The sequence below is a fragment of the Monodon monoceros genome, unplaced genomic scaffold (genome assembly GCF_005190385.1).
Source record: "Monodon monoceros isolate NGI ecotype Baffin Bay Population unplaced genomic scaffold, NGI_Narwhal_1 Super_Scaffold_1, whole genome shotgun sequence".
In the NCBI taxonomy this organism is placed as follows: domain Eukaryota; kingdom Metazoa; phylum Chordata; class Mammalia; order Artiodactyla; family Monodontidae; genus Monodon; species Monodon monoceros.
This window is the reverse complement of record NW_021703765.1, coordinates 47,659,376-47,686,461: the sequence shown is the minus strand read 5'-3', so window position 1 is coordinate 47,686,461 and position 27,086 is coordinate 47,659,376. Positions and strand designations below refer to the sequence as shown.

At 40.0% G+C, this 27,086-nt stretch overlaps 1 protein-coding gene across 15 annotated transcripts in view; it reads right to left on the bottom strand.

The window, feature by feature from the left end:
• Positions 1-27,086, bottom strand: part of OSBPL1A (oxysterol binding protein like 1A) — a 208,648-nt gene that overhangs the window by 26,885 nt on the left and 154,677 nt on the right. For all 15 annotated transcript variants that reach the window (XM_029219688.1, XM_029219679.1, XM_029219714.1 and 12 more), the window contains one exon: positions 7,712-7,787. In XM_029219688.1, the coding sequence (XP_029075521.1) occupies positions 7,712-7,787 (76 nt within the window). The remainder of the gene's footprint in view (positions 1-7,711; positions 7,788-27,086) is intronic.

Sequence of the window (27,086 nt, the reverse complement as noted above, 5' to 3'; positions counted from 1 at the left end):
GGTTCACCAGGGTGGCGACATGAGCCCTGGCCCATGACAGTATGTGACGTAAATGATGCCATTTCTGGCTCTGCTCTCGTTTTCTACATTTCGCTTTGTCACGCACAACAGCAGGGTGAGATTTATTTTAAAGGGATTTAAAGGATTTATTTGTTAAAGGAATGAAGAACTTTACCTAAGTTTGATTCTGAGCTTTTTTCCCTAAAAAATACTAGACTGACTATTAAACACTCACTGAGGGAATAAGAGACACGCTGGGGGGGGGGGGTGACAAGGCGTTTGGCGCTTCTGTCATTACAGCGGCTCAGATGGGAATCCAGGCCTAGGGACTTAATCTTTCATCTCTATAGCGACACTGTATACGTCGCCATACCCTCACATAATCTCCCTGAGAAAATATGCAAGCAAGAATGGGACAGTCACGTTGTCTACTTGCCACTGGCTGCTCACCACCAGTTGGCTAGACTTCATGTGAGTCAGCAAGTCAATGAAATAGTGGTTTGTCAACTCTGGAAACCAAGGTACAGAGGACATGGTTTTATCACCCATTCAATGGGCGGACTATTTTTTAATCATTTGAAAAGCCCCCAAAATTCTGAAGGGGTCTTTAAATCCAATTTTATAATCTAGAATAATGTAAACACCTTCCTGCTTCTTTTAGTAACTCAGAATGTAAGCATTCAAGGAAATGAAAAGGCACATTTGTGGCCCAGGTAATAGACACAGAGTGGAAGGGACAGAATAAGGCCTGAGGGAACACAGATGGCCATAAAAACCACCTTGACTGCACAGAAGGGTCTAACATGCTATTTAAAATACAGCAGTGGACTTGCAATTTTTTGCCTCTATTAGTCTGTACAATTATTGATATTTTAATTGTTAAAATCTTCAGTTCCCCGGATATGTAATGAAAAAAACTCAGTGATACAAACTATATTTCATTCCCTCTTGGAAATTCACAGAGACCCTGTTTTTACTTACAATACAATGAAGTCTGGTATTGGATTTGTTAGATACTGTATACAACGAATTAGTACTGCATATATTCCAATAATAGAAAAAGCAACAGTGCATATAACGAAGGTCAAGTTTCAGGAAGAAACATGAGCTGGAATACTTTTATCACTGAGAGCTTCAGTCAGCTGGAAAAATTAAATATTTATGCCAGGCAATCCTACCTTGTGACCCAGCTAAAAGCAAAGTTTAAATGTATCCATACAAATTAATAGCAACTAATGATGAAACTGAAGAAACTCTTAATTGCAGTTGCTCATCAGCCGACAAACTGACAAGAAAAAAAAAGAGAAGGCTGCTTTGTCACTTAAGCACTATATAAACAAACAAGGCCAAGTCTGATCCCAACTGAAGTGGAAAATAACTTATGTGTATAACGCCGAGCACCGTAATGCCCAACTGTGCAAATACTTAAGACCTGGGTTACAGAGAGCAGCTCAGCTTAGGTCTTAAGCTAAGTCTGCCGGTGGGCAGGGTCCTCACACAGGTGTGCGACCCAAGCACTAAGTGGGCTTCTAGGCTCTTCACTGATGGGCAGGCGTTGGCAGCAGCCTTGGCTCTGTGCCTTGGATGTGCCTTCTGTGACACCAGCCTGGCACTGGATCCTCCCTCCACGACAGCCCCAAAGATGTAAAACTTTACCCTTCTTACATGTAAGGGCCTTGGAGGGCCATAGGTCTCTTTCCCATCTTGGGCTACTCAGTCCCTTCCCTCTCCACAAGATGTCTATCATCTACTAGTTTACCATCACATGAGAGGTTCTTGCCATCTGAACACACTGATCGTGCCCAAAGCAGTCACACCAAGGCCTTGCAAGTCAGCCCTCGGGGACCACTCTGGTCGAGCAGTCTGAACAAGCCTGCTGCTCTGACGCCTTTTGCTGTTGGTTACACCACTGTTCCTTGGCTCTCACAGACCAGCCCCAGAGAACACAACAGCCAGAAACAAAGGAACTATGCAGAGGAAAGGGGGGTCTGCATGTGAACTGAATGAACCACACTGTGGGCAACTAGGTGCAACCAGTGGTCAAAACAGGGAGAAAAAGAAAAGAAAAGCTTTGAGGGAAAAGATAAACAGATATTCCTTTCCTCTTCTTCCTGTCTCATAGCTGAATTTTTTCAGAGTTGGGAGGCCGTGTGAGTCCTCTTGATGGACAACCGCTAGGTGGGAATGTGGTAGGACAATTAAGGCGCTGGCTGGAAGCTTGGACCAGGTCCGTGGTCTCCACACTGTAGTCACGCAGGGTGACTGTGGGCAGCGATGGATGCTTAGGGGGAACTGATCTGCAGGTGCTCACCCTCCACACGCACTCCTGCCTAAGAACTGACAGGCCAAGAACACACCTGCGTCGGACGTCACACTGTTGCTCTTTTCCCACGTCTTCTTTTAAAATCACCCTTCTTTTACCTGGGGTGTGGGGGAGACACCCCTTACACCATCCTGAATCCTAGTATAGCACTCTTGCTCTGATGTGTAAAAACCTTCAGGGCACCGAGCGAAGGGAGGTTTAGAAATACAGTACCGGTACAAGGAAGCCTCTTAAAATCAAGGCTCTGTTGCTCTGCAGGATGGCTCCCCGACTTTCCTGTTTTCGTTAAGGCAAAGACCTGACATCAGAAGCTCTTCCAGTCACTTCTCCCCTGTTGGGATATTCTGATTTCAGATCATTATAGAGTGAGGCGGTAGAGATGACAAATTTTGTTTAACTACTTTGCTTCTTCTGCCTCCTGTCTCTTAAGTCAGTATTTATAATGTACCAGTTTGGGCAAAGCTTCAAATCTTATCTAGAGCTGTATCTGGCTTATATTTACAATTCAAGAATGGGACAGTTGTCACAGTGACATATACCAACATGTTTATCTGAACGCCAAAATAACATGATGAGCTGACCCGGGATGCGTCTGGTTCTGAGGTCACGCGGCAGACATTCTGCATCAAGGGAATGCGATGAATCTGAGGTTTTGAGGGAGAACATTTAAAGTGCATGGTAGGATAAAAAGCATTTCATGAAAAAAGATTATACTGGCAAGGTGTGTTTCAGGGAAAATACTTCAGTTTTCCCAACCCCTTCTCAATATTGCAAGGTGTATCTGAGTGAGAGGACACAGTTACAGAAACTGAAGTTGAGAGCCCTGGTAAAGCTTCTCCACTCCATTTCCCAGAGACCCAGATGCCCATGACTCCAAGAGAAGGTAACAAGACCTCCTGCAACCTGGAGTTTTCCAATGTTGTTTCCAATAACACTGAAGGAAGTCCTATTGAGTTGTCAATTTATGGATCATAAAAAATTATTTTTGATGGATAATATATTACCATCTGATTTTTGACATATAGTCAGGAAAAGGTCAAAGAACTGAATGACATTGCTAGATACTAAAAAAAACATAGAACTCCTACTCCCATCTGTCTATTAATATGAGCAAGGCTTCCTAATCCTTGAATCTATTAAAAAAAAAGAACTGTTACTGAAAATCCTGTCTCATTCTAGCAATGTGTGATATTCATTCTCAGATATCTCAGCCAAAGTGAAAAAAAATCCTTTTTATGAATAACATTTTAGCTTTTATGTTATACTTTCATAAATTTTGTAACGCTTGTTATTTTGATCACTCATGGAAGAATAACTTAAAACTTTTAGTACTAAAGTCTTATGGCCATAAAATATAAATTTTAAAATTTTAATTTAAATATGTATTTTTGTGATAGTGAAGTACGATAAGGTAATCAAAAAACCTTCAAAGATGAAAAAAATTAGGTTAGGGTAATATTCTGTAGTAAATATGGAATGGAAATAGGAGTTAAAGGAGCAAACTAGAACTATAAGGTTTTCAACTCTTATATTCAAGTCTCTATGCAATTTGGTTGCACTGAATATACCTTTCTGAATGATACAACATTTTCACTTTAATAACTTGGTATTTATAATATAACGGACCTTCTTCACCCTCTTATAATAATCTAACGCTAATATTCTATGACTCCAAGACATTTAGCAGACGTGGTCTCAGGTGTAGGCGCCTACTCAAATTTTGTGCCTGGATGCCTCGCTTGCCTCACCCTGGTGCTGGCCCTGGTTTCCAAGTCACTAAGTATGGACACCCATGACCTAGCCTCTGGGTGAGTCCTGCTGACAAATCCTAAAGGGATGGGAGAGAAGAGGAGAAAGAAAACAGGGGAAACAGAAGACAATGGGATTATGAGGCTAGAGTCCTTTAACAAAAGGACAATGGGAGTAAGGAAGTAAGGAACAAAGAATTCAAACTACTAACCAACATCAAGTATTAATTCTGAGATGGGAATCTGTTTGGTAAATGCTTCAATCACAGAGAGATTTAGGATTTATTCCATTTATGTAAATTATTCATTTCATGTAGAATAACCCAACATTTGGTAACATAATCCTGTCCAAAACAGACTGGGAGAAAAGAGGGTGTCATTCATTTTGGAAATCTAAGTCTCTATATTTGTTTTAGAAAAAAGCGAGGTCAAACGTGTACGTATGTGGCAGTGGAGGATGGAGCAAGGTGAGCCCGGCTGCAGAAGGTGCCGCAGGGCACCGAAGCCAGGATGACAAACGCCTGAAGACACTGACTTTCCTACCTGAGAAAGATGAAGTTATATCTTGCCCATACATGACAGGTAAGCACCTATCATGTGTTCTTAAAAGCCATGTCTTAAGGGATTAATGGTACTATGCCATAAAACTGTACCATCATAAATGAGGGGCACTGATTTCTGAAAAAGCTGGCACCAGACCCCAGTTGAGCGTAGAACTGGGATGTTTCCAGCAGCATGCCCACCCTCCTCACTCTGATCTCATAGGCTCCTCAAGTCGACAGAGACATCATGAAAAGCTACGGTTCAATATCAGATTTCCTCTGCTACTTTTAAGACTTATTATTACAAAATTAAGAAACTGGGAATGTGAAACTATGGGAAAAGCCAGCTGAAGGGTATGTCCATGGCTTCTGTAACTGAGATTTACCCACATAGAAAGGACCTGGAGTGAAGTATTTGTATTATTATTATTTTTTTTTTTTGCGGTACGCAGGCCTCTCACTGTTGTGGCCTCTCCCGTTGCGGAGCACAGGCTCCGGACGCGCAGGCTCAGCGGCCATGGCTCACGGGCCCAGCCGCTCCACGGCAGGTGGGATCTTCCCGGACCGGGGCACGAACCCGTGTCCCCTGCTTCGGCAGGCGGACTCTCAACCACTGTGCCACCAGGGAAGCCCAGTATTTGGATTATTAAGTGTAACAGAATCATGAAAATGCAATGGGGGGGGGGTGTTTAAAAAATGCCTTTACTTTGAAGTTAACTGTAATAAAATCTATGGATACTAATATCTTCTAATTTTTTACCTATCTTCCTCACGGCTGGGGGTAGCAGGAGGCAGATATAAGAGGGGTCGATACCAAAAATTATTTAAAAATTTTTATTCTGGTGACATTATTTGCATTTCTCTCTCAAGATACACCGCACTTTAAATCTCAATTGTGCTCAACACTCACCCCCTTGGACTGATTCCGTTGCCCATGAGAGGGGAGACATGGCGCCCCAAGAACAATAACTTCCAAATGCCAGTTAACTGCCTTTCAATCACATTAATAAATATTAATAATTATTCATCTAGAATGTTAGTCTCTTATAAAACCTCAGCAGGAAATACTTTCCCAAAATATTACTTCCCCTGCAGCTCTTTCTCTGTGATTTATTCAGAAAGTTCTATAGATATGTTTCAAAACATTCCATGGTGCCCTTTCAACCCAAACAGGTCTGCTTTTATTTGCTTTATTTTGTTTATGATTCAGCCTGCTTATTTGCACAAACAGTTCCACACCTAAAAATAAAGGTAAAACCATCCTTCTAGAGAAATAGAGCATCTTTCGAAGTGTGACAGGCAGAAGCCAACATGACATTATCTCCCGTCTTTTAAAAGAATGGATAGTTTCCATTTAGACAGAATGCTTGCTTTAGACATAAACTAGACGATTATCAGTCACTAGCCTGAACAAACTCATGACAATACCACTAAATCCGACACCCAGTGAGACAGGAGATGGTAGGTGACAGACTCAAGCAAGAGAAATACACAAAGCTGTACTTTCCATGATTGCCAAAAAGACTAAACCACATCTGCAGTTTTCATACCCATTCTGTTGACCCAACAGCCTTAGACAAATGTGGTACCAATTCTACAGTAACTGTGGGTTTCATTCACTAGCAGGTTACAAAATCAATTTAATGAGTTGGAATCAGCATTAATCTAATATAATAGAAAATATCATTTATTGTAAGGATGAGTATTCTTTTGTGGAACTGGTTTTCATTTTAAACACATGCATATGTACATATTTACATACTGGATCTCAATGATAAATATGTTTACTAAGGGCCTGAAAAATATTAATTCTGTAGGATATAATTTTTTGTCCTGAAAATTTCAGTTCTTAAGAGACTAATATGTATAGTTATTTTATTTAAGAATATATACATTTGTCTAGATACATTTGGTTTGTCCTGATGAAACTTAATATAATCAAAATGGAATCAGAGCCCAGGTATTCTGATTCTCAAGTGTGATTAACTGTTGATAATAATGTTGAGCATTAAGCTAAACCAGGGTCTGTCCTGGACATTTTATATAAATTATCTTACTTATGTCTCAATACAGCTATAAGGTACAAATTACTCTCCTAACTTTACCCAGGGAAGCAAGGCAACTGGCCTAGGGTCTCACAGACAGGAGGCGGCAAGGCTGGGATAAAGCCCATTATCCAGCTACGGATCCTTCTCTCCATGCAGTAGGAGCAGAAAATATTTGTTTAAAATAAATGTTTCTGGAATTAGCTCCTTGGAAATTACATTTAGGAAGTCTCAGATGACATTACCCCATGTAGAGAAGAGGGGCATTTAAAAAATGCCAACGTGGGCACACCAGCAGCCAAAAGGACTTCAAGCATCAGAATGAAAATGTTTAGAAAGTGACTATACTTCCCAGTACAAGGAAAGTTCCTGGAGTACTCAGGCTGCACATTAAATTGCAAAATTAAGAAACATAACCTCCAGGCAGACTCTTTAGCAGTTCAGGACTCACATGTTTTAAAATGTTCATCATTCTAGCTGGTCAAAGGTCATGCTAGAAGAATTAAGAGAACTTCACTCAGAATCCTAGCCTGACTATCGTCAGGGTGGTGACGTGGACTACTATTTTAAAGGGAATCTAAGGATTTATATAATAGTACATTTTGCCATCCCGTTGCCCTCCCCCACAAAATCAGATCCACCTGCACAGATAACTAAGCTGGGACACATTCCAAATATCTAACATACACCACACTTACAAGGTACAAAACCCAGCTCTGTGCACAGAAGCGTAAGTAAAATTATATTCTATACTGTGGGGACTCTGTTCTTTTTGAGCCTTTCTGGGTAACTCTATAGGGAAATACAAACGTGGAGCATTTTCTTTTTCTACTTTCTTACAACGAAAAGTCACATTAACGTCATATTAAATGGCATAAAAAGTGGCTCAAGTTCTGTGAGGAAAACCTAATATAAGACTTTTCCTAATTTCTGATTCTCACAAGTTTTCATAAACGTTGTGCATCACTTTTATGCCAACATTAGGATTCCCTTCTAAAGGACATGCATGAAACATCTATCAGCTTAGTATTATAGAACTGACAGTTAATTTACCATTCCAATACATTTTCTCAGGATGCTCCAGATGCTGAAGTCATTTCTGGAAAACATAGGGGAGGGCAAGCTTGTTCTGAAAAAAGAAAACAAAAGTAAAGACTCAATTTTAATACCACTGGCATTAGGAAAAAAGCTATTGTCAATAATCCGAGAGCCACAGGCATACATGTATAGAGACACCATGAAAATGTGCAACATGTACATATGGCCAACAGGTACATGAAAAGATGCTCAATATCACCAGTCATTAGGGAAATGCAAATTAAAACCACAATGAGATCTCACCTCACACTTGTTAGAATAGCAAGACAAAGGGTTACAAATGCTGGCGTGAATGTGGAGAAAAGGGAAGGTTGTGCACTGCTGGTGGGATTGTAAGCTGGTACAGCCACTACAGAAAACAGTATGGATAGTCCTCAAAAAATTTAAATTGAACTCCCATATGATCCGGCAATTCCACTTCTGGGAATATATTAAAAGGAAATGAAAATACTAACTTGAAAAGATGTCTGCACCCCCATGTTCACAGCAGCATTATTTACAATAGCCAAGACATGGTGGTATGACATCAATCATTTAAGAAGATGTGGTATGTGTATCTCTCTCTCTCTCTGTCTCTCAGACAGACAGACAGACAGACACACACACGGAATATTATTCAGCCATAAAAAGGAGGAAAACCTACCATTTGCAACAAAACTGATGGACCTTGAAGGCATTATACTAACTGAAATAAGTCGGACAGAGAAAGACAAATACTACATGCTCTCACATGTCGAATCTAACAACAACAAAAAGCCAACATCAAACTCAAAGAAAAAAGATCAGATTTGTGGTTGCCAGAGGTGGGGTTGAAGAGAAAGGGAATTGGACGAAGGTGGTCACAAGGTACACACTTCCAATTATAAGGTAAATAAGTACTAGGGATGTGATGTACAACGTGACTATGGTCAACACTGTAAGACGTAAGTAAGATATACTGTAGTCGTCAAGAAAGTAAATCCTAAGAGCTCTCATCATCAGGAGAAAAAAAAATTTTCTTTTCATTTTATCTATATGAGCTGATGGATGCTAACGAAACCTACTGGGGTAATCATGTCACAATACTGTGAAATGTAATATACATGAACTCAAGCCATCGTGCTGTGCGCCTAAAGCTTAGTGATGTATATCAATTATTTCTCAGTAAAACTGGAAAAAATGTGCACAGACGGGATAAAATAGGGTCAATCTGGGCTTGTATCCCTATTCACTGCTATTTGGGGCCCTGAAAAGTTCCACAGCGGATCAACCGGCCCCACGTCTTCGGAACCGTTCTGATCCGAACCCTCCGAACCCTCCTGCGTTGGTGTCCAGCTGTTTAAACCACCTCAGAAGTACACTGTCCTTTCATGCGCTGGCATATCTGACCTGCTGTTTGGTCCAAGACAGACCTATCATACTCTGATACTCAATAAATTACTCTAGTAGCTGTTAAATAACGGAAACAAAAAATGCCATTACAGAACCCAGCTTCAGGTTTTTAAGAAATTAATTGTATCATATCAGTACTTTCCCAAAGGTGCTGACTCTGGATGGACTGGAAAACCCTTTGCAAATTAACCTCTACAGAAGGAGCGTTTCCAAAGCCTCTGCAGGGGTAAGGAAACAGCCAAGAGAAGGGCGGCTGTCGGTGGCAAAGGGTCTGTGGCTCAGATGAGCCGCACACCGAGCTCAGGCATCCTGAGGCCTCGGCACCACCAGGGGCAGGAGGTGCCCAGAACCGCTTCCTGAAACACCGTTATAATAATGCCTTCTTTTTCGTCATCTTAGGTTCTGGCCAGGGATGCTGGTTTTCCAGGTGCTGTTTGAAATATACCCATGTAATTGAAATATTAAAGAAAATATTAAATTAAAATTCTTATCTTCTAAAGAATCTCTGTTCTATAAACTGATTAACTTGCATTGTAGAAGTTAATAAAATTTTAAGTTTTTAAATAAATAATATTTTAAGATCCTCTGTGGTAAAATCTTTCTGATTTTTCCTTTTTTTAGGAACACACACTGCTCATTTGGCAGATCTGTCATCTACCCAATCTGCTGGATAAGTGGCCACAGATGGTATTTAAATCACATTCTCTACAATCCAAGACTATCAATCTCAGTGACATGAACAACTGAATCGAGGGACAGAATCCTTGCCATTACCTACCATTTGCATGTAGAATATAGTTTCAGAGACGCGTATCAACTAAATTTTTCATCTCGTCTATTGTAAGGTCAGTCAGAAATGTAACATATATCTAGGAAGTTATGAGTCCAAAATAAGTTTTGTGAAGACTGAATAAGGGGCTGTAATTCCCCCCAACAAATGCTTACATTAAATGCATATGCATACATTACTATTCTCATTCAAGGCAAGAACAGCAGAAAAACAAGAAATATTTTGGAAGCAGAAGAGACATCCAAGCTTTATTTTTATTCTCAATTTAGAAAGCATCACAGGGTTGCCAGCCAAGAATCCCACCCAGAAATATCCTGTACTGATTTTTGTGCACATAACTCTTTGTGGTGTCCTATGAAAATGGAATTACTCATTAATGAGGCCAGGTCATCTGCAATCTGAGTTATCTATTCTGGAACACAACCAGAAAGCAGAGGTGAAGGGAAAGGGCCATCACGAAGCCCGTGCTGTCTTCTCGTGTAGGACACGCAGAGCCAAAAGCAAACCCTCCTTCAGACCACATGGTGCGTAACACGCTGATGAGAAGCAGCAACAGGAACACCAGCCCACACGGCCATGCAGGAGCTGGGTCCCAAGTAAATGACCACAGGGCTGCTGACTGCATCTAAATCGATAGCATGAGGAGGCTGCCACAAGAACAGAGCCAGAACATTCCCAAGGGCAGCTCTGCAAAGGTCAGACCAGAGCTGGGATCCAGACCCACGTGCCACTTTGAAAAGGAAGACTCATGAGAGGGCAGGCAAAGGTGCCTGGAGAACAGCTCTTATAAGCAATGGCTGAAGGAAACGTGTGGTCTAGAAGAAACAGAAGAAACTGGAGGTCTGGGAACAGGGGGCGTGACGGAGGTGTCGGGGCATTTAGAGGACGGGGCCAGGGGGCAGGAATAACGGCAGCCACACACCCACAGCCCCACCGCAGTCCCTGCACCCCTCTGCCTGCTTCGTCCTTCTCCACAGCACTGATCATCACGTGACACACTGCAGGGCACCCCTGAGTATCTGCTGACTACGTCCCCCAAGTATAGTACATAAGCTTCCGGAGGACTCACGTTTCATCTACTGCTGTATCTCATTGCCCAGGACAAGCCTAACACAGGGGAAGAGTTTAAGTATTTGTTGAATGAGCTTTGGAATTTATAAGGCCTTTTGGTATACATTATCGCTTTCATAAAGAATTTGGTTTCTCTTGTGCTACTGAAGACATTAGGACTACGACTCTTGGTGGAAGTTACAGGACACCTAACGTAAAGCTAACATAAACTTAATATAAATATAACATAAAGCTAACATAACAGCTACCATAAAATATAACCTGTCTTATAATTAATTCCAAATAGGGGAGACAAGAGAGTCTCAACAAGGAAGTGTTTCAAACAGATGCTGGAGGATGCCTTTCAGTCACGGCCCAGAAAGGCATTCCTGCACCGGGTGGGAAGTTGGTCTCCATCAGCTAGGCCAGGGATGTTGCTAAACATCCCACAGGAAACAAGACAGGTCTCCACAACAAAAAGTTATCCAGCCTCTAATGTCAGTAGTGCCAAAGTTGAGAAACCTGTCATAGAAATACAAGTAGAGCTTCATAGATAGTTTTAAATTTTGTAGTGGCTTTAAAAAAAAAAAGTAAAAAGGAACAAGATAAATTAATTTTAACAATATATTAGATTTAACCCAATATGTCCAAAATATCAGCACTTCAACATGTAATCAATATACAAATATTAATGAGATATTTTATACTTTTTCCCACACCATGTCTTCAAAATCCAGTGTTGATTTTACATTTAGTGCACATCACAAGTTAGCTACTAAATTTTTAACAAAGTGAAATGTAGTCTTACCAAAGCAATAAAGTTATGTTTAATGGCAACATATTATATACTGCTTCGTTTTTACAAACTATATTACAAAATTAACATAATAAGCCTATATTAATTAAAATTAAATAAGACTACAAACTCAGTTTCTTGCTCACACTAGCCACATTTTAAGTGTTCAAAAATCACCTGTGGCTACAACTGGACATAATGGATTTCTGTGATTACTTCTGAAAACAAAAGGATAGGAATGCTCTCAGATTATGGGGGAAGAGCAAAAAATTACTCAATTACAAGAATCTAAAGTCAATGAGAAGCAAAACAGTCCACAGCCCAATTTAAAGTAGAGAGAACAGATTTTTTTAAATTAGGTAGATTAAAATTTTTAAAAATGATTTATACTGAAAAGGATATGTTCCTATATTTTTAATTCTCACTCCTTCCATGGGGAGGCGGGGAGGCGGCTAAGAATTCCCTAATGATCTTGGAGGAGGAGATGCTACTCCAGGCAGAAAACAGAGCAGTGGCAGGCAGGCCTCAGAATTTCCAGGCTGAGAGCACAGATCAATTATTCTCTTCCCTTTGAGTTGATGTGAGAGTCATTATCCTGAATTCTATGCTTCCTTTTTCCCTTCACATGGCGAGAAAACACCCTGTACCAGGGACTGAGAGTGATGCACCCCGGCTCTATTTTCAACCATACAGATGCCGCTCTGACTATGGACACAACGACACAATGACTGGTCTTTAAGGGAAAGCTCCCGTCCCACTCGCTTCATCTCCAAGATGCACGCGGCTCACCCGGCTGCCCTGCCACTGCACCACCGACACAGGGTGTACACAGACCCCGAGCTGAACCACGTTAACTTGTGAAGCGTGACTCACAAATGCTGTGCTGGGATCCCTTCGCTCCAAACACACTGCGCAAGTTCAGGAGATCACTGGCCCCCAGGTCTTTGGGAGATGCTTTTTTTTTCCTAAGATTTTTTTGGTGTGGACTATTTTTAACGTCTTTATTGAACGTGTTACAATAATGATTGTTTTATGCTTTGCTTTTTTTGGCTGCGAGGCATGTGGGATCTTAGCTCTCCAACCAGGGATTGAACCAGCAGCCCCTGCACTGGAAGGCGAAGTCTTAACCACTGGACGGCCAGGGAAGTCGCTGGGAGATGCTTTTTTTTTAACATCTTTATTGGAGTATAATTGCTTTACAATGGTAGTTTCTGCTGTATAACAAAGTGAATCAGTTATATGCATACATATATCCCCATATCCCTTCCTTCTTGCATCTCCCTCCCACCCTACCTACCCACCCCTCTAGGTGGTCGCAAAGCACCAAGCTGATCTCCCTGTGCTATGCAGCTGCTTCCCACTAGCTATCTGTTTTACATTTGGTAGTGTATACATGTCCATGCCACTCTCTCACTTCGTCCCAGGTTACCCTTCCCTCTCCCCATGTCCTCAAGTCCATTCTCTACGTCTGTGTCTTTATTCCTGTCCTGCCCCTAGGTTCATCAGAACCACTTTTTTTTTAAGGTTCCATACATATGTGTTAGCATACGGTATTTGTTTTCCTCTTTCTGACTTACTTCACTCTGCATGACAGACTCTAGGTCCATCCACCTCACTACAAATAACTCAATTTCATTTCTTTTCATGGCTGAGTAATATTCCATTGTATATATGTACCACATCTTCTTTCTCCACTCATCTGTCGATGGACACTTAGGTTGTTTCCATGTCCTGGCTATTGTAAACAGTGCTGCAGTGAACATTGTGGTACATGACTCTTTTTGAATTATGGTTTTCTCAGGGTATATGCCCAGTAGTGGGATTGCTGGGTCATATGGTAGTTCTATTTTTAGTTTTTAAAGGAACTTCCATACTGTTCTCCATAGTGGCCGTATCAATTTACATTCCCACCAACAGTGCAAGAGGGTTCCCTTTTCTCCACACCCTCTCCAGCATTTATTGTTTGTAGACTTTTTGATGATGGCCATTCTGACCTGTGTGAGGTGATATCTCATTATAGTTTTGATTTACATTTCTCTAATGATTAGTGATGTTGAGCATCCTTTCATGTGTTTGCTGGCAATCAGTATATCTTCTTTGGAGAAATGTCTATTTAGGTCTTCTGCCCATTTTTGGATTGGGTTGTTTATTTTTTTAATATTGAGCTGCATGATCTGCTTGTATATTTTGGAGATTAATCTTTTGTCAGTTGCTTCGTTTGCAAATATTTTCTCCCATTCTGAGGGTTGTCTTTTCATCTTGTTTATGGTTTCCTTTGCTGTGCAAAAGCTTTTCAGTTTCATTAGGGCCCATTTGTTTATTTTTGTCTTTATTTCCATTTGGTGCTGAACTCTCTCAGCTTTTGCTTGTCTGTAAAGGTTTTAATTTCTCCATCAAATCTGAATGAGATCCTCGCTGGGTAGAGTAATCTTGGTTGCAGGTTTTTCTCCTTCATCACTTTAAATATGTCCTGCCACTCCCTTCTGGCTTGCAGAGTTTCTGCTGAAAGATCAGCTGTTAATCTTAGGAGGATTCCCTTCTATGTTATTTGTTGCTTTTCCCTTGCTGCTTTCAATATTTTTTCTTTGTATTTAATTTTTGATAGTTCGATTAATATATATGTGTCTTGGCGTGTTTCTCTTTGGGTTTATCCTGTATGGTACTCTCTGCGCTTCCTGGACTTGATTATTTCCTTTCCCATGTTAGGGAAGTTTTCAACTATAATCTCTTCAAATGTTTTCTCTGACCCTTTCTTTTTCTCTTCTTCTGGGGCCCCTATAATTCAAATGTTGGTGCATTTAATGTTGTCCCAGAGGTCTCTGAGACTGTCGTCAATTCTTTTCATTCTTTTTTCTTTATCCTGCTCCTGGCAGTTATTTCCACCATTTTATCTTCCAGCTCACTTATCTGTTTTTCTGCTTCAGTTATTCTGCTATTGATTCCTTCTAGAGTTTTTTTAAATTTAATTAATTAGGCTGCGTTGGGTCTTCATTGCTGTGCACGGGCTTTCTCTCGTTGTGGCGAGCTGGGGCTACTCTTTGTTGCAGTGCATGGGCTTCTCATTGTGGTGGCTTCTCTTGTTGCGGAGCACGGGCTCTAGGTGCACGGGATTCAGTAGTTGTGGCACACAGGCTCAGTAGTTGTGGCTCGTGGGCTCTAGAGCGCAAGCTCAGTAGTTGTGGCACACAGGCTTAGCTGCTCTGCAGCATGTGGGATCTTCCCAGAGCAGGGCTTGAACCCATGTCCACGGCCCCAGCCCATGCTCCTGCCCCAGCCTCCCTGCATAACCAGGGGCCAACCTCTAGCCTGGGGGGCTACGGCTGGACAATCTGCCTCAGGGGGCAGCTACGTGTGCACTAACAAAAGGGACAATCCAAGATGGACCTAGAGATTGTTCTACTGAGTGAAGTCAGACAGAGAAAGACAAATACAAATGATACTGCTTATATGCAGAATCTTAATAAATGGTACAAATGAACTTATTTACAAAACAGAAATAGAGTCACAGATGTAGAAAACAATCTCATTGGGGAGGGATAAACTGGGAGATTGGGATTGACATATATACACTACTATATATAAAATAGACAACTAATAAGGACATACTGTATAGCACAGGGAATTCTACTCAATACTTGTAATGACCTCTATGGGAGAAGAATCTAAAAAAGAGTAGATATATGTATATGTATAACTGATTCACTTTGCTGTAAACCTGAAACACAACACTGTAAATCAACTATACTCCAACTAAAAAAAAAAAAAGAGCCTCCTGGAAATGAAGTTTCAGTTTCTTTAAAACATCCGTTTTAAAGAATTTTAAAAATTCTTTGTTATTTTCATAAAGTACAAACATATTAAGGTGAAAACATTCATAGTCATTGGTGATATCTGCCCACTGAATTAGCTTCTCAATTTGTAAAAGCTCCTGGTATATTGTAAGTATTCTATTCACCACCTATATTGCAGATAACTTTTTCCAAGTCTAACATTGGTCTTCTGATTCTGTTTATGGTATAATCTGCCAAAACCAAATCTACCTACCTGGGAAGACTATAAATATTATGACCATAATGTATACATGAAACTTTAAATAGACAGCTATTTTCCAATATTTTCCATATGGAAAAGATAAAAACACTCCACAATCGTATTAATAGTTACTCCAGAGAAAAAGGTACATCCCTTAATTCAGGGGTCCCCAATTCCTGGGCCATGGACAGGTACTAGTCCGTGGCCTGTAAGGTACCAGGCTGCACAGCAGGAGGTGAGTGACAGACGAGAGAGAAGCTTCATCTGTATTAACAGCTGCTCCCCATCGCTCACATTACCGCCTGAGCTCCGCCTCCTGTCAGATGAGCGGCGGCATGAGATTCTCATAGGAGCACGAACCCTACAGTGAACTGCGCATGCGAGGGATCTAGGTTGCTTGCTCCTTATGAGAATCTAATGCCTGGTGATCTGAGGTGGAGCTGAGGCGGTGATGCTAGCGCTGGGGAGTGGCTGCAAATGCAGATTATTATTAGCAGACAGATCTGACTGCACAGAGACCATAATAAATCAATTGCTTGCAGCCTCATATCGAAACCCTATCAGTGGGCTTCCCTGGTGGCGCAGTGGTTGAGAGTCCGCCTGCCGATGCAGGGGACATGGGTTCGTGCCCCGGTCCGGGAAGATCCCACATGCTGCGGAGCGGCTAGGTCCGTGAGCCATGGCCGCTGAGCCTGCGCGTCCGGAGCCTGTGCTCCGCAACGGGAGAGGCCGCAACAGTGGGAGGCCCGCGTACCGCAAAAAAAAAAACAACAAAAAAAAAACAAAACTATCAGTGAGTGGCAAATGAAAACAAGCTCAGGGCTCCCACTGATTCTGCATTATGGTGAGTTGTATAATTATTTCATTATATATTACAATGTGATAATAATAGAAATAAAGTGCACAGTAAATGTAATGCGTTTGAATCATCCCGAAACCATTCCCCCCACGCCCGGTCATGGAAAAATTGTCTCCCACGATATGGGTACCTGGTGCCAGAAAGGTTGGGGACCACTGCCTAAATTCATAAAGTTTTATAATCTCATTCTTACATTTTTAGAAATTTAAGTTCTAAGTCAAAAACCAAGTCAAGACACAACAGAAATAATCTTCTCAAGTATTTACCACATGGAAGTAAACATAACTAAATGAGGAAACAAGTATGTGGTTAATTTTTCAAATTACAATACATTATTATATTCCAGGTGAAAGAATCCACAGATAAAGAACAAGCTAGTCATCTACTCCCACCTCCAATACCAACGTAACAGCCCGAAGTGCTCCCTTTCATACTTTTCTCCTTGCATAAGCATATACAAGTACATAGATTTTTACTGACGTATTACCTTACAGGTCACATTGTTTTTCCGGTAAATAATAATTTAAGAGGATACCCCTTCAAGTTGATAGATGTAAGTGTATCTATCCTTCTAATATCTTTATGCACAGGAACACATACACATACATGTAACTTTGTATCATGCACCCTGTTTTTAATGCAGTCTTTCTCCCGTTTTGTTCTTTTTTGCTTGTCACCCCACTTCCTCTTCCACCACTGTACCACACTGTAACCCATGGTAAAAACCTGGTATGTATTTTTCTATACTTTTTAATATTTTCTCAAACAGTCTTAAACAGAGCGTGCATGTGTGCACACACAAAGCGGCTTTCTGACTTTAAAATTCCAAAATAGAATACCAGTTATATACACTTCTTTACAGTTTGCTTTTCCCATTCAGTACTTCGTGGAAATTTGTTCGTCAAATGGTAAACTAATTCTTTTAATGAATAATATTCCATGACAAGAATACTATATATCAAAACATATTTTGCCGTCCTCCATGAAAGCCATTTACTGTTTTCACTCTTTTGCCAAAACAAACAATGCAGCAAAACCACTTTAATACATTACATTCCTAATTAAACCTGATGCTTTCATTTCTATGGGGTGGAGAACCGGGGTCAGATTGCTCGGTCAAAAAGTATCTCTATTTTACATTTCCAGGGACGTTGCCAGACTGCTTTCTGAAAAGGTTTTTAACAATTTCATATTTCACCAATAATACATGACAGCACTTCTTCCACCTCCCCACCAGCAGCAATTGGTGTCAATAGGTGTTCTTACCCAAGTTTTGCCAGTCTGACTAGAAAGTGGTATCGCATTGCTATTTTTTTTTTCTGCATTGCTATTTTGCTTTTCCTTGACTACTTGTGAGTCTGAACATCTTTTCATGTTTTAATGACCATTTGGATTTACACATCTATAGACTGTCTCTTCATATCATTTGTGACCACTGGCTTTTTGTGTGTCTATTTGTAAGAATTTGTTGATAGAGACTACTAATCTTTTGTCTTATTAATCTTTCATTTAGATTGCCAATAGAATCCTTTGCAGGTTTAAAAAAAACTTTTACAGTGAAATATGTCTTTCATTTATTTTTTTAATAGCTTTCAGGTTTTGTGTCTTGGTTAAGGCTCTCCCCACCCCAGACTTTTTTTTTCACCTGATGTTCTAATTCTTTAAATGACCGAAATACACATGTATGTCTCAAGACCCTATTTCTACAGTGAAATAGCTCAGTGGCATCTGTCCCTGCCTGGTCTCTGTGCCCTCTCACCTCTATGCCTTTCACAATGGGGCCTGTGAAGTCACCCAGTCTGCTTTCTTATAAGACAGAGGAGCTCTCTCTCCAACATTTCTTTTTCCCATGATTGCAGGAATCTTAATAGTCTACATTTTTATTTAGCTTTAGTCCAGCTTCTACATCCTTTCCAAGGACCCTTGATCATATCCTTTGGGGAGAACAGGAAAACTTCAGGTTTTTTTAAAGCAACATTTTCACAAATGCTGTGATATCACACTATCCCTGCGCTAGTTCTACTAGGATGAAGTATTTGAATACTAACAGCTAACATTTAGTGAGGGTTTACTCCATTTTAGACCCTGTGTTAACCACGTAACATGCATCACCACATTTAATCCTCAAAATAATTCTATAAATTAAGCACTCATTAAATAACTTGTCCACAGTCACAAATTTAATCAGCGGTAGAACTGGAATTCTTTAACTCCAGATCCTCAGCACCTGGGTTTCACAGCACTGCCACTTCGCGTAAACTTGAACAAGTAACTAACTCCTCCAAGCCTGTGTTTCTGTGTAGAGAATGACGATACCGTTTCACACAGTCACGGTGAGGTTCCAATGAAACAGTGCATACAGAGTAGTGCTTTTTAAACTTTGGGTTCTATTCATTGGTGGTCTGCAAACTCAATTTAATGGTTCATATAACCGGCATTTAAGAAAAATGAAATAGAATGTCTAGCAAGCGTAAGTACTATAAATGAAAATTTTGTTCCAATGATACACACACCTGTATACATATATACTATGTAGTCAAATATTTTTAAAAAATATTATTTTTACTATGGGACTTTGTCAGTGATGTACAACATTCAGCCCACTGCCTGGAAGACAGAAACTCTCAACATAAAGTAGACATTGATGTTATCATTAACTATTTCAAAAACCACCTCATTTTTCTGTTTGAGCTGTTAAAGATTTAAAACTGCTACTATGTGCTGGAGGGATAATTTAATTTTACTAATTACAGTTTCAAAAGATGACATAGAAAAATCGCTGCTTATTGGACAACATTCATAACAATATAAAGATTTACACAGAGAAATAGGTAAGAAGTACTTCTATTACCCTAGAGGAAAGTAAAAATGTTCTGACGTGTGTGCTACTCCCCCAGCAAGGCTCTGAACAGGATGGTGGAGGTTTAGCCACTGTGATCAGATACCTGTATAGCCTCAGGACATTGTTCAAACTCCAGAGGCTTGCCCCAGAACCTCTGGTTCTGGGGCCAGGGGAATCTTAAACATAGTTCTTTAAAAAGACTGTGGTTAGGGCACAATGAAGCAACTTGGGAGGGACTCTTGGCAAAGTCCCTTTCTTTCTTGTCGTTTAGTAGCTCTTGGTATTCCTTGTTTTAATGTCACACAACCTGGGTGAAAGTGCTAGAAAAATTATGTCCAAATAACATTTTTAATTTACTCGAAATGATAAAAGGGAATATACTAATAAATCCCAAATATAATTGTATTGTGCTTTAAACATTCCACTGACATTATTAAATGGTATTAAAACTGCCTCCTGTCTTCAGACTTGAGGATACTTCCCTTCACCAAACACAGCCTGGGAGACCCTACAGGCATGGCTCCTCCATTCAGGTTTCTCTTTGGCATCTACTTGCAGAAAGCTCTCAAACCCAAAGATGCTGTCTATCAGCAATGGGATTTTACAAGCAACTCCAATGTGCTAATTTAAAGCACTGAGGTTGGCTGGTGTTTCATGCTCCACTTAAATTTCACAATTCTTACTTCTCCCTATCTTCATTCATCCCCTCTGTTATTTCTGTACACATCTGCCACTCACTAGACTGTGATTTCCCCTGAGGTCAGGAATTATGTCTTATTCTCCTCTGCATGTCCCACAGTGTGGAGTACTTTGCATGTAACAGGTGCTGAATGTTTTACCTAATGTCTCATAAATTAAAATGGGCCACAGAAAAACAGCAAAAAAATGAGAGATATGGACAAGCAGCAAGTGAGGCATGAATAACACAGATAATCAAATTTTCTGCCTCTAAGTCACTTCTTAAGAAAACATTTTCAAAACCAAATCCCTAAACGTACATTTTCAGTTGCATTTAACAACTAAACATTTGCTTATGTTATTAAATATTCTTAACAGATCATTTTTAGCACAATATTCATTTGGATATTTAGAAAAGCATAAAACAGCCTAATTCTTATCTCTGATTCAAGATCAAAAGAATGAACTAAAAATCTAAGAAAATAATTTCATAGAGAAGCAGACTTTAATACAGCTATAATTGTAATAATGAAAACTTGTTATGTGTAGTATATTATGTGTTTATATCTATTTGCAATTATTAGGTGCTTATCACCTCTCCTTTTCAACTACCAGAATTCTTCTTCCCTTCTCCCCCAAATCCTTCCTTCCACAAGTCCCAATTTAAATATAACCCTAATGAACACAGCTTGCATTTGAATCTAACCATCTTTAATTTTGACTGTACTACTGATGTTTACTAAACACCCCAAATGAAACAGTCTTCCAAACTAGGAAGCCATTGGAAATAAACTATAAAATTATATGCACAAAATTGAAGATTAGATTTTAAAATGATGTTACATGAGTAAATTATCATAGTAATAATAAAAAGCCTCATTTTCACAAATTATGTATAATCTTACATAGTTCATCTGGAATACAGTTTGCAAATCTATTCTTTTAAAAAGGTTGAAAAGAATATAATGTGCAGAGAAGCCTAGTAACCTCAACGCTGATGGATAAACATATTCTTACTTGCAAGTCGTGTGAAAAGTATCAAGTTCCTTTTTTGGAAATATACCACTTCTCTCTATCCTTTCTTCCTCCTGGTTAGGACAAAGAACCATAGAGAATGCAACACTCTTATTCAGCCTCCACTCATTACTTAAGAACATGCAAGGCTGCTGTTGACCATTTACTTAAATTCTTATTACGTTAGATTCTAAGCTCTGTTGAACCTGCAGTTGGAACACAGCAGGTACTCAGTAAATGTTGCTGAGACAAGCTTTATGCCAGTTAATTTTCTATTAACTAGGGCTCTAGGTTGAGTAAACTGTCCCACAATGCATTTATCCTAGAATTTTTCCATAATAGCAATCAAAAAGCATATTTGTTTACTCTCAAACTAAAATTGTTATATCATTCTCATTAAAAGATACTGATGAAGTTAACGTGAAGAACGCACATCATCAGTGATACTAGAGAGAACCAAGGATAGTGGCTAAAGTTTGGGGGAGGCAAAGATTTCTTAGAGAGGACACAAAAAAGCCCTAACATAAAAAAGAAAAAAGTGGATTTCACCAAAATTAAAAACTTCTATTCTAAGAAGGTATTAGGATGCCTGTTCATTATTAAAGAAATGGAAAGGCAAGCTATAAACTCAGAGAAAATATACATGCTACATATATTTGATAAAAGATTATATCCAGAATATATAAAGCGTTCCTATAAATCAATAATACAAAGACATACAACCCAATTTAAAATGGGCATGACTCTCAGACACTTCACAAAGAGAGATATAACAATGGCTAATAAATCCATGAGTAAGTGCTCAAAATCATTTAGGAAATGTAAAATAAAACCACAACACAATACCATGTTATACCCTTAAAGCATCAAATGCTGGTGAGGGTGTGGAGTAACAAATTCTCACATACTGCTAAGAAATGGTACACCGACTTCAGGAAACATCAGAGTAACTTCCTATAAAGCTAAATACATACCCTCTCCAGGACCCCAAAATGCTACTCCTACATAACAAAGTGAAAAACTGTCCATAAAAAAGATGTGTATAAGAATGCTTAAAGCAGCTTTATTCATAAAAACTCCCAGAAGACTGGCATCATTATACACTTTTGCAGTCTTCTTAATGTCTGGTTTTACAGAAGACAGCTGGGCTGCTCATAACTGCTTCTGCACTGAATCTGTGATACTACACATCACGTAGTCTCTATCAAACTCCACTGTACACTTACTAGTGAATGATAATAAAAATGGCTAATGTCTTAGTAATATCATGAAAATTGTTTTAACCTTGTGGTTCCCCCCGAAAGGGTCCTGGGGGACCCCCCGCCAAAACAATGGTCAGAAGACTCCACTTTAGAGAAGCACTGGCAAAGACAGTCAGCAAAAGGGCCTTTTCCTCAGCATGTCTTTGGGAAACTTTAGAACAATTTAAAAAAATAATAAAAATCATTCAACAAATATGGATTGAATTTCAACTATTATGATTGGTTTTGTGAATAACAGGAGGCTGGATCACAAAATTTTCAAGAATGTTTACAGTTGAGATACTTCAGTTTCAAAATGTTACTTCATTTCTGGATTCTGCTTTAATACTTTAACATTTAAATCTGGGTATAAAACAAGTTTCTCTGGCCTTGCAACTCAAAGAATTTCAGCTTAAGTTGATGCAGTCTGATCTTATCATTATGAAAATGATGCTCTCATTCAACCAAGGAAAACAATGTTTGACCTCCAAAGTTGATATACGTCTACCATCTTAAAAATACTATTATTCCTCAGTCATGGAATAGTAATTAAAATCGTAGTTGTAATATATGTGGAGATTTAAGATCTTCAGAGGCATCTTATTTATACGAAATAGGCCATAAGTGTAATATATCAATATCAACACAAAATAACTAAAATATACCTATACGACTAAATTCCTAAAATCTATCTATCCCCATTTCAACAGAAGCAAGCTTGGACGGGTCTTAAAAAGAGAACATATCACTTACATCTCTTTTCTTGCATGACTGATACTGTAACGTACCTTCCACCAACTTCCAGGCTTGAATTCGGAGGAATTGCAAGTTCTCCCTGCATACCCAGGATGCCATCTGAAGCCTGACAGAACCAGTACCTAACTTAGGGCTGAGTCAGACATGCGGGTGATGGGGTTAGCTGGACAGCCGGGTATTTAACCTGCTCCTACATCTCTTCAACTGAAACGAGCCCGGGTCTTGGGAGCAGGTCAGTACAAGTCTAAAATTAGATCTCTAAGACTAGTCAGATGCCTTTTTAGGTACTATGCATCTTTTAAAAATCCAATAACTTAGTTTCCTATTTTAAGCTTGCTGTGATAACTTTATGTAATTATCTGATATTACTATCTGATTTTGCTGTATATTTTAAAGATAATTTTTCCTTTTGATCTCAAATTATAAAAAGCCTATGATTATTGCTTAATAAATCTGGCTCTACACAGCAAAGAGATTAAGGTGATTATGTGTCCTTGTTTTATAAGAGGTATTACTTGTTTTGATTTTAATAAGTTAAAAATGCATATTCAGAACTTCAAATTGCTTTTCAAATTGGCTTTCTAAAATTTAGAATTCACTGTCCAACTTCAGTAAAACAGTAAACTTACTTCCTATTCTTGTTAGTTTATTACCATTACTGGATTAAGAGGAAAGCCTACAGAATCATCATCCAAGCCAACATGGACTGATGAAAAGATACCCAGGAACCAAGTCCTTCAGCTTAAAGAGAAGCTGTCCCTTTGGGCAGCAGGATCTCCTCACTTCAAGCCTACTTCATGGTGTTCAGCACAGTTGGGAAGAAGGCAGGACACAGAAAGGCAGACCTTACTTAACCTAGCGGCAGGGTGTGTATTCTTTTCTCACCCTTATCTCAAAGAATAACTAAGGGCTTCCCAGGTGGCGCAGTAGTTGAGAGTCCGCCTGCCGATGCAGGGGACACGGGTTCGTGCCCCGGTCCGGGAAGATCCCATGTGCCGTGGAGCGGCTGGGCCGGTGAACCATGGACACTGAGCCTGCGCGTCCAGAGCCTGTGCTCCGCAACGGGAGAGGCCACAACAGTGAGAGGCCCGCGTATCGCAAAAAGAAAAAAAAAAGAATAACTAAGACTTCACGCAATGGGGAGCTGGAAGAGATGTAAACTAACCGAAGAGAAGAGAGCAGATCATGGTACGGTCATCTTGACCTAAAGGAAGTGGTCTTAATGACCGAGAACACTGACGAAATGCAGGCTGTGTGCAGTACAGGTCAGAGCCAGTTTCTTCCTCCCTGTCTCACCTGAAGGCTGACCTAAGCCTCTTGCAGTGTGGACAGCTAAGGGGCAGAGAGGAATAGAGGTGGTGAGCACAAATCTTCCACTAACACCTCCCACATTCCAGAAAGAGCCTGAAGCTAGTAGTTTTGTTGGCAGGAAAGGGGAAAGAAGCCTTTCCTGACTACAACAGAAATCTCTTGGACCCTACACTAGGAAATGTCCTGTCTTGGAACCTGGATGTGCTCCAGCTGGATCGGGAGTCTGGCAGTAGGCAGTGCGAGGTGTGGCGAGACCCTGGAGTAGATTTGAGTGCTTGACGGCAACGGCTGATCCCTAAACGCAACTCTGGAGCGAGGCTATGTCTAACAGGCTACATGTCACCTGGAACACTGCAGTCAAGGACTTCAGATCCCCGAAACAAGAGCCTGGGGACTATGCAAAACACAGTTAACAAGAGAAGACACAAAGAAAAGCAGAGATGTACTGAACGATAGACGTGTCCCTCTGCAAACACCACTCTGCCTGTTTCTGTGGCTCTGAAATTTTATAGGTATTTCCCTTTCAACCACGCCCGTTTTTCTAGAATGCATATAACTGTTTGTGATCTGCTTTAGGCAGTTCAATAGCCTGATTTAACTTCCTTTTAAAATGATCTGAGATCTTTTTGACTGCTTATCATCAGAGGATTAGAACTTCTAGGGAGAGCTGAATTTCTGGCTCCTTCCTGCTCTGTGACACATAATACCTCCATGGGTGTTATTTGACATATATGTCAGTTTCCCTTCTTTTTTCCTTTCTGACTGCTCTGATCATAGTGAAATATCTGTACTGCAAAGAAGAGCATTCTTCCTCTTTCCTAAGAAGGTTTCCTCTGCTAGCAAAGACTACACAGTGTCCTAAAACACGACAATCACATTGAAGTAGTGTACCTCACCTTCTGAGATTTTCTTGTTCTTTCCAATAATATAATGTCAATCATAATCCTGAAGGAAAACAGCCCAAACTCTTGGTCTTCACTAGTAATAAAAGAATGCACAGTCACTGAGGAGAAACAAATAATTTCCATGAAAACATGACACCTGTAATCATTCCTGCATCCTTTAGAGTATTCTGCTTTGGTAGGAAGTTGGTAGACCATGGAGATTATAGGAAGGGAAATTTTTATCCCGTATCTGTTTGAAATTGGCAGAACTTTCAACGTTTTCATGTGTTCTTTTGTGTGTTCCTGTTAATACAAGTGGAAATGTATAAAGACCCAGAAAACAAGTTCCATGTTCACTTTAATTAATAATAGTGCCTAGCTCTGAGCCCAGCGGATGGGTGCTTAATAAATGCTTTGGGACTATGATGTTAATTCTCTGTAAATTATTACATAAAAGAAACAAATGGAACTGCATTAATTAAAAGCTAGGACAAATTGTTTTACAGTCAGAATATAAATCTAGGAATTTGTCTAGGAATAGAAATCTCTGTTATTCTAAATATCTATGAAGATTCTAGATTTTAAGAAAAGAATGGAGGCTCTGAAGTCAGAATACGTGGCTTGCATGCAGGTTCTATCACTTACTTGCTAAGTGATCTTGGGCGAGTCAATTAAACTTTCTGTGCTTCAATTTCTTCATTTGTAAAACTGAGGATATAATATCTGCCCTACCTGTAACTCAGAGATATTTTGAGAATCAAAAGCTATGGAGTTTGTTAAAGTATCTTATAGACATCAATTTATAATCCAAGTGTAAACTGTAGCCATTAATATTATGCATAATATTGTAAAGAGCTCTGCATCTGAAGTTAACATGGTACAGTCAGAAGACAGCGGCTTTAGCGACCAGTCAGACCTAGGTTCTAGCATCTTGCTACTGGACTGTGCTTTCGTGGGGTGCTGCTTGCGTCAAAGATGAAGCGCGGACAGGCTAAATGCTGACCAAAGCCAACAGTTATACTAAGTCATAGAGCCAGAACCAGATGCAGAAGCGAACTGCATTATGCTGATGGCTCCCCACTGTCTTATGATCATGGTACACCTTCACCTACTAGAATTTTTCACAATATCTTTAAGGCATTCAAAGACCCCAAACGCCAAAGCACGAAAGCAAAACAATACTGTGAAGAATCTATGGTTATAAACTCTCTACTTGGTTCACCCACAGAAGTCTGTTTTGCTGAGAACTGTGCTCTCTTACAGCCCGGGAAGCACGCTAGTTTACTCTGGCACTGGTAGGACACTAGACTCCATCTCTTACCTCTTCCTAAAAGCTGGCTGTACCCCGCTCTTGCACAAGTCACATCACCTTCCCCCATACATCATAACAGACGTAGTGACAGTCACCTACGTTTTCCACATTTGTCAGATGCAGAGGCAATGCTTCCTGCTTGAGAACCAGGATGTATCATTAACATGAGTCACTTCCAGAATAACAAGGAATTGGCTCTGAGAATACCGTCTATGGCAGAATGGCAGCTCACGCTCAGATTTCAAATCCTGACTCAGTGTGGTGCTACATCAACACGACTCGACAGCAGGCTATATCCCACGATTAGGATCTATCACATTCTACAAACAATGAATGTGTTTTGGAAACAGTGGTGTATAAATCAAATTTTCTGAAGATTTTAAAGGTACAAGGC